The sequence below is a fragment of the Pundamilia nyererei genome, unplaced genomic scaffold (assembly GCF_000239375.1).
Source record: "Pundamilia nyererei isolate P.nyererei 1_Seehausen unplaced genomic scaffold, PunNye1.0 scaffold00103, whole genome shotgun sequence".
Lineage (NCBI taxonomy): Eukaryota > Metazoa > Chordata > Actinopteri > Cichliformes > Cichlidae > Pundamilia > Pundamilia nyererei.
The window spans coordinates 1,382,858-1,391,604 of record NW_005187504.1 but is presented as its reverse complement, the minus strand read 5'-3'; the positions used below and the strand labels follow the sequence as shown (position 1 = coordinate 1,391,604).

Below are 8,747 nucleotides of genomic sequence, written 5' to 3'. Positions count from 1 at the left end.
GTGTGTGTGGGGCTGGACGGCGCTAATGCGTTAACAAGCTAACCCCGCTAATACGTTGACGCCGTGCAGCCCCACCTACGGGGCAATCCGTGCTAACTCGCTAATGGAGATTTGCCGCGTTAATGCCGTTATGGCGTTAACGTCATTTTAACGAGATTAACGCTGACAACACTAACTTAGAGTAAAACAGAGGAGACGCAGGGTATGCCACAGGGCATGGCTACATTGTTACTGAAAAGTCACTGTGTCCCTCACTTGCTACATTCATCTACCAAAAGCATAAATTCGTAGTCAAGATGATTTTAGCAAAAACACAGGTCACATGATTGCGGTCTTTTTTATATGCAATCTCAGATAATATGATTGCTTCAATGGAGCTTAAAATTCGACTAAGTTTGCAAAATTACTGCGATAAGTGGCTACCATAACTACCATAAAATATAGGCTGTATTTGCCTTTCAGTCACAGAGGGCAGGTATAGCGATTTTGTTCAATTTGTCATCTGCTCCTGCATTTTTCCGCCCTAATAATATGTTAAATGGCTAAAATGGTGTTCAATTCAGACTTTTTCCCATTATGTATGACAAGGTGATATATAAAACTGATCCAAGAGCAACAGAACAATCACCTGGATATCTAAAACTACATTTGAATTTAAAGGGGCCATTTTTCACCAGGCGTATTCAGCACATTCATTTATGGATTTATGTAAAACAGCAGAGCCATTCAGCTCATGCTTTTACTGCTGCTGAGCAGATAAAGCAAGGACATCACAGCAGTTCTGTTTGAAACTACACACCTGTCTTGAAGACCTCATAGCGAACAGAGAATCCCGCCCCGTGGGTCTCGTAGTCGGAGACAAACTTGATGAGGAGCTGGCCGCCGGTGGAGATGATCGGAGATGGCGCGATTTTCCCGCAAAACTTTCCCAACATGGGCGAAGACTCATCGCCGCCATTGTAAACTTCCACATAGTCGTACCTGTGGGGGAATCAGAGGAGATGCACGTTCAGATTTATGATCCTGCAAAACAACAACTGTGCGCGACTTTGACTTTGAATTGTTGAGACCGAGGATGATTTTTATGTTCCTGTTGATTTGCTTATTAGTGATTTGAGGCATTTTACTGATTATAGGTGGGACTTCCAGCTTACTGCAAATATTTAATGAGGAGGGGAAGTGAATTTGTCTTCACTTCCCCTCCTTGCTGTTTGGCACACAATAGTAACTCAATGCATTCCTGTTGTTAAAAGGAACAGAAATAAAAACTCCCACAATGCAAGAACAGGTCCTGCCTTGTGTTGCTGAGACAGATTTATCTATTCTTGAATGCATTTTCATAAATACTTTGATTCCGACTGCTCGAGGAGCTGAGGGGACACGCCCATACTGTGAAACCACAACAAAGGAAGAGCATATTTGTCGTTCTCAAACATGTTTTGTTGAGCTTCTGGATTTCGACTGAATCGAGGCGTTTCCCCAAATACCACCTCAGCTGGCTGGCTTTGTTTGAAATGTTTGGGGTTTTTGTCCTTATAGCTAATACTGTTGTAGGATTAAACGGTCTCAGCTGGATAATGTGCTCTGATGCAGCATTGTAATTAATGAGGAATGTAACTGTTTGCCTAGATTTGGAGCCGGTATCTGGATGGGCTGTGCAACAACAGGTAGCTCACAAGGCAGTATGATATTAAACAACTCAACCTCAAAAACGGCGTATGGATCAGACTTGTGTGACTCTAGAACGTCTGCACATTCATATAAAAATGATCTTTGCTTAAATCTAACCCCACGTTGCGATCCATATAGTCACTGGACTTCATGCGCATGTTGTTTCTTTTCACGATGATAAGAAAACATCAGCTCTGTCTCAAGTATGTGTGGGTAAATGAAAAGAGAATCAGATGCAGGAAACTGTAGCGTGAACAGAATCTATGAGATCGGACATGAGGCTTCTCCGTCTGGGAGTCAGAGGGACACCACAGAGAGAAAGAGAGAGGCAGAGATAACAGGAATATGAACACATGGCAGGATGAAGCACCGGGAGGCTGCAGGGATCCCACCGTGCACACCGAGAGACTTCATCAGTCTCTGCCCTCAGCGTGGACCTCCCACCACCGCTGCAGACTCATCCTTTACCAGCCGACACCCTTCTATCCACCCATCGTCCGCTTTACAACATCTCAAGTCTGTGTGTGAGTGTGTAATCAGTAATACGTGTGTTTTTGTTTATCCAAGGCCATGTTGTGAAATACTCTGCACATCAACTCATGTTATTCAGCACCTTAACTACACTTTTAAGGGTCGAAATGAGTAAAAAGTGGATGTCTGGCTATATGAATACACTTGTAAGTGTGTGTATGTGATGATAATCATCTCTTTGTGCTATGCAGGAGCTAAAATAAATAACTGGGCCTGAAGAAGCTGCACAGGTTGTCTGCTCAGATGCAAGCTGGTTGAACAGATTCAAGACCACATACACCAAATGTGACGAGCCCATCGTCAAAACAGGGTTTGAAAATGAAACATTTTCTATTCATATCAAATCGATTGCTTTCAGATCAGATTAGAGTAAGCTATAGTGCACAAAAATACTGGATTTAGTCGTTGTTGAATAAAACATTTTGTCCTTGCTTGCTAGAAAACAGTTACGCCATGATTATTAATTCACTGCCTAAGATAATCCAAAAAGTGAGTGCTTTAGGGTCGAGGTCCAGCTCCAGTGTTTGCTGAAATGCCTCAGGCTGAGACAGAGGAAATTTTATGGTATTATTTAATTTTTTTTTCTTTTTTATTACTTGTAAAATTGTTGTTTAATCTACACATTTTGTCAGCACTTTATTATAGTTGTAATATCATCATTATGCATGCATCTCTGTGCACCTGGAAGCTGTGTGATGTTGTGTGCACTGGATTTCTTGTTTGCAAAGGTTTGACGGGCCTCCTTTACTTCAGAAAAAAAGAAACATTATGAAGCTCTTCTGCAAAGTTTGGAATTAACTATTCATTTCACAGGTTTATATGGTTTATATCAGGTTTATATCGCATCTGTATTATCTATAAGTCAGTTTGTTTCTCTCTCTAAGAATAGATCCTGAACTCAAGGAAACAACCTGTTTAAAGAAGGGATTTAATAATAATTTAAGAGCGTATGGATGCTGCACACAGAGGTCGGCCTCATCCTAAACGCCACAAACACAATCTAAGTGTGTGGGAAACACTGTTAAATTTCCTGTCTGGCTGTTATGACGGGAAAACCCACTGGAAATCAGCTATACTGCTCAGACTGCCTCCAGCATCGGCACTCAGAACATGTAGGATGTGAAAGAAAAAAAAATCATTACTCACTATTCACTTGTTGGCCTTTTTATACTCTGCTCTTCATGTCCTTGTTTTGACATGTATCTCTTATTATTTCTACAGTGTCTGAAAGCGTTAGTAGCTGTTTTGATTAGTGCTTTACAAATATTTCGCACAGCAGAAATATATGATGTACAAAGCCTCATCCTTTCAAGGCAGCAATGGAGGCAATTTGGGATAAGAAGAATCGGAGCTGATATGTGTAAAATAAAAGAGCGGCAGAAGTGGGACGTGATTGGCTGTGCCGTCCTTGAGTAAGACAGAAAATCCATAAGAGCTCTAGGGTTTTTGTTTTGAAGCAAAGTTTGACCTCTGACCTATCAGACAAGTTTTCTTGAGGAAGCTGGAACGAATATGAAAATATTCCTTTAGCAGCTTGTTGGTCAGAAGCTCGTAGATAAGACTCACATAAATCAGAGTTCTTCCCCACAGTGATGCATATTTAAAACAAAAACAAGATAACCATGACCAGTTTAATGCGTTTGAACCAGAAACGATAAACACACCTATGGCTTTTGCACAGAAACTTAATCGGTGGGTTTTGACTGGAGCTCGTCTAGACGGTTAGCTTGACTCAGACTGCTGACTGATGATTTTCCTGATGGCTAACAGCATTAGCGTGCAGGCAGAGAGCTTGTTAGGTAGTAGTTTTCAAAGAGTCTCCCCGTGAGTCTGACAGCAGGGCTTTGTTTTCTCTCCTGTATCTGATGCAGACATCTTGATTTAAAGTTTTTTGGTCTCTTTGTCTTTACGGTGAGGGAAAAACAAAGCTCCTGTGCATCAGTGTGCACAGATGTGAGAATGTTTCTAGATCTAATCTTACAAATCATAGCGGTGATTATAGGTAAGGTCTTGAACAGGTGAGCAAAAGTCATTTAGTAAATTATAAAAAAAATACCATTTGGATATTTTATTTTCTAACAGTGTAAACTGGATTTATTAAACAGCTTTTCTTGCCTTTATTAGATGGTTAAAAGTGGAAATACAGACAGACTGGAGACACAGCATAATAAGGTAAAATAAAGGCTCATTTTAGACCAGGCTCTCCCAGGACACCTTTAAATCTGCAAACATTTAAGGACAATGGCTTTGTACTTTCATCCAGCTAACAATAACATATTTGTAAAGAAATCATACAGGATCAGTTGCCAAAGAAATGCCACAAAATTCAGAATTTTACACCAGCAGGCAAAGTAGAAACACAGTCAAAGCCCAAAGCTGCCCAGACGCAGACTCTCTAAGCTCAGTGAATTAACAGGCCCCAAGTTATTTAACTAATACGCCTATTACGGCAGCAAAAACCTCTAAAAACACGATTATGAAAAGACAGCAACATTTTATAAAAAAAATAAATGCTTTTAATTTTAATGTTGTGAAATTTACAGTAGCTCTCAGACAGCTCAGGGGACAGATGATGTTTTCTGTGTTTAAACAGGGATACGTTCGCCTTGGGTGTACAAAATCTGCTCTTTCTCCTTTTCTGACTTATTTTCCTTTTGTCTCTGGTCTTGCTCTGCATGCGTTCACAGACGACTTTACATGCCCGGTGAGAAATGGACTTAAGTGCTCACTTGTAAAGTCTTAGTGCCGACGGTGATGTGTAGGTGATGGCATTTTTATTCATAGCATCAAACTTCCTCCCAGCTCCTCCACCTCTCCCTCCCTTGTCCTCCCCTAGAAAGGCTCATAAAATAACAGGGAGAGCGAGGCGCACAGAAACTGTGTGTGTCTGGTGTGTGTGGCTGCATGCAGATGGCTATACTCACTCCCTCAGTCACTGCAGCCAGTCCTGCAGGCAGTGAGTGTTTGCACAGACAGCCCGTTTAATGAAGTGGGTCTGTCTCTTCACACTCTAGTTAAGGAGAGTCTCTCAGTCTTCAGCCCTGCAGCCTCCTCTCCATCCCCTCACATCACTCATTAACCACACCGGCTATTCATGCCCTCCAAATGCAGCTGTCCGTGGCAAATGCCTTGCTCAAGGGCAAAAATGCTTGGCATTCCATCTGGAGGCCCAAGAGCAGATGTTTAAATTAACATTTTAAGCAATTAATGGATGCACTTACTGACCGTCATGTATAGAACAGGAAGTGCATGTGAAGGTTAATAAGCAAGTAGAAGAAGAGCAGAGGAAGGTGAAGAGGTGGATAATAAAGTCGCAGGAGCTTCAAGAATTAAACAGTTTCATAAGAAATGTGCGACTTTTTTGTCCACTCTATAGCACAAAGAACTCATAATTTAACAAAATTCAGTGTAAGCTAATACTTGTGCAATTTCCCCCTCAGAAAATTAAGGGAGTGTGCCCCAAGGAGCCAGGTCTGTCACTTTTATAATTACGGTTTGATTTGATTGCAAAAGTTACAAGATGAAAGAAGCTGAAGGTTAAGATTAAACTGGTCTGCATCTCTATTTTGGATGCACTTTCTCAAGTTTCTAAATATGTTTGGAGACTATGATTATTGAAAGTTTATGAATTCATTTGGAAAGTCTTTACAGATATTCATCTTACATATTTAACCACCTGACAAAATCTATAAGGCGAGGACGCTACAGTCTTAACTGCAAAAGAAAATGACTAAGCGGTGAGACTGTGAGTGCCAGTTCAGCTCGCTGGGTGAGCAGGTGACCATATGCCACACGGTCGGAGTGCAGTAGGGTTTGAGTCCGACCTATGGCCCTTTGTGGCAGTGCGGTGTGGCATCCCCTTCTTTGTTTTTCCACCTTTTGGCTTTAAAACTAAACAAAGTTGAGACCTAACATGTGGTCTTAACCTAACAGCAGTAACAATAACGCTATATTTTAAATGATGAGAAATGGGCAACTGAAAAATAACGATTATGAGGTGTCAAAAACTGCAGTTACTCCAGTGGCCACTAGAGGCTCTAAGACAATTCTCATGTGTGCCTCTGTTAAAATCCCCAACTTCAACAAAATAACATGTTTACAGCTTGGTACAAAGGTTTAGTACAAAGTAGCTAATTTCTCCCTTTATAACACTCGTATGGGGGGTGAGCTGCTGTTATAGCTCATCTCTGTGGATTTAGTTAAAGATTAGAGTCTGGGCGTGTCAGCACAGGCAGCAGCTAAAATGGATAGCTTGGCCTATGCTAGTCCCATATGTCTATTATTTATGTGCAATAACAACATGCACTTGCATTTTTTTCTGTACAGTCTATGGAAACGGGGCGGCTAGCAAAATTTCTAACAGGCCTAACTGGGAAAACAAAGATGCGATTTCACTGATTAAAAATAATTTCCATTCAGTTGAGAAACCAGCTAAAGCAAAACAAATAAACGTGTCACAGTATCACCCTCGCAGATAAGTAATCTCTGTTACGGTAAGTGCAAAGAAAACTGTTGAGAACAGTGACCATTTCGTTCACCCAGCGCTGCCAAATTTAACACAAATGAGGATGTGGCAGATTACCACTTAAAATAAATAAGATCCAGACATGGAATGGGAATTTTTCACACAGCCCCGAATTCCTTCTCACCTCTTTCCCAAGCTACTGGAGTGCTGAATTGTAAGCATGCACCCTCGTTCTGCTCTCCAAATGCATTACAACTCATTAACATGCTCATGGTGCTGCGTTGTATTGCATTACCCCTGTGGCTAACTTCTTACAGCACATCTGGAACATATCACAGGAGCATTTACAGAGTGAACTTTGAGCTGTTGCTACATTCACCTCCTGCAAGGCGAAGCTGAAGCTGGGAATGACTCAGTGTTTCTGCAGAGCGCCGTCACACCTTCTTCTTTGACATCCCTTTATTTTAACCAGATCCCTTTCCTTTCGTCTGGATCCCTCTGTGCAAACGCCGTCTGCGCTCCACCTTCCTCTCTAGACATTAAAAGGTTCTTCCAGAAGCTTCTCTTTCAGTCATTTTCAGGTGGTAAAGTTTGATCAAGTACTGTAATAAACTTTTTGGCATGCCCACTTTTCTCCGACAGCACCCATCTCATGCACTGTCTCATCCAGTGATTTCCTTCATTAGCCTTTTAACAACCTCAGCAAAATATTTTTGGACTCAGCAGCAGGCTGAGAGCCATTGTGTCGATAACACTAAGACAGTACTCTGTTTTTAAAAGGGTATCATGCCCTATTCTCTAAATTTAACAGGTATTGTCATGCATCATCGTCCAACGGGCCTAAAGAAAATTGCATAATGCAACATTTTTTCTTTCACACCCAAACAAATCTACTTTTAATGTATTAAGCAGCTAAAGCTGGCAAACTGTATATCCTGAATAATTACCCGAAAATCCGTCAATGCAAATTCCCTTTGCCTTTGTAAACAAGAACTGCACTGAATACAAGGCAAAATTGTCAGCAGCCTTTACATCAGAAGTTCTCTTCTGTTACATCCTTTTTCCTGTTCATGAGTCATTTAGGACTTTTTACGCCAGAAACGATGGCGCACACACCTTGAATGCTACATTTGATCTGTGCATCATTTCCTAGGTGTATCTAGTTAAACTAGGTAAATAATGTATGTTGCTCACTGGTTTGTGAAGTTCCACATTGATTTTAGCATTTTGGCTGATGTTGTTTTGTCTTTATGGAGCCAAAAGTCAGCATACTTGAAGAAGGTGAATAAATTATAAGCTAATGCATGCTAGTTTGTTTAGCAAGGTGCAGCCATAGTTTCCTCCACCATAGAATTCAAATAATTTGGTAATATTCATATTGCGCATTCATATAAATCACATACAGATGTATGACGTGAATTAGCACAGGTTATGCACTCCCAACGCGTAATATACTGACGATTCGTCACATCCCAAGGCATTCCACGAGAACGCGAAAGGTGACCTTCCGCGTTCCTATGCTACGCGCCGGACTGTGGATGAAATCGAATAGATTTATTCCAGCCCTAACCTTCCCATATGGAAAAGATATATATAAATCTTATAAAGTTTGTATCTGTCTTGTGTTAAACTTGTATGAAAAGCATACAAGAGTGAAAACAGATATAAGATCCCTTGAAAAATTATATAATGAAACTTGTATGTTTTGGATACTTACTAAAACAATGTATGAAAGTAATGAGAAAGTGGCCACTTTCATGAGTAAATCATGTAAGCCTTATATGATGCCACTTTCATGAGTAATCACATATAAGTTTTTACTATTCCTTTTCCATATGGGTTATCCCTAATCTTAACCACCACCTCAATCGTGTTAGATAGTGTTTTCCAAAGTGATTTAAGTAAAATAAACGTACATGTAGATTCATTCCAAACGGTTCTCATGTTCCTCATTTTTCTGAACTCGTAATTTATGGACACGTTGGGTGGCCGGAACCGTAATATACCGACGATTTGTCACCTAGCGTAAAACGTTACGCTTTGAGAGTGAGAGTGCGTTTGCCCACCAAATACCACTTAA

General features: G+C 40.7%; 1 protein-coding gene across 1 annotated transcript in view; it reads right to left on the bottom strand.

Moving 5' to 3' along the window:
• The window catches only part of LOC102209774 (neuropilin-1a-like), a 91,977-nt gene that overhangs the window by 62,925 nt on the left and 20,305 nt on the right, over positions 1 to 8,747 (bottom strand). Inside the window, exon 3 of the mRNA XM_005740749.1 lies at positions 800 to 981. Coding sequence (XP_005740806.1) covers positions 800 to 981 — 182 coding nt within the window. The remainder of the gene's footprint in view (positions 1 to 799; positions 982 to 8,747) is intronic.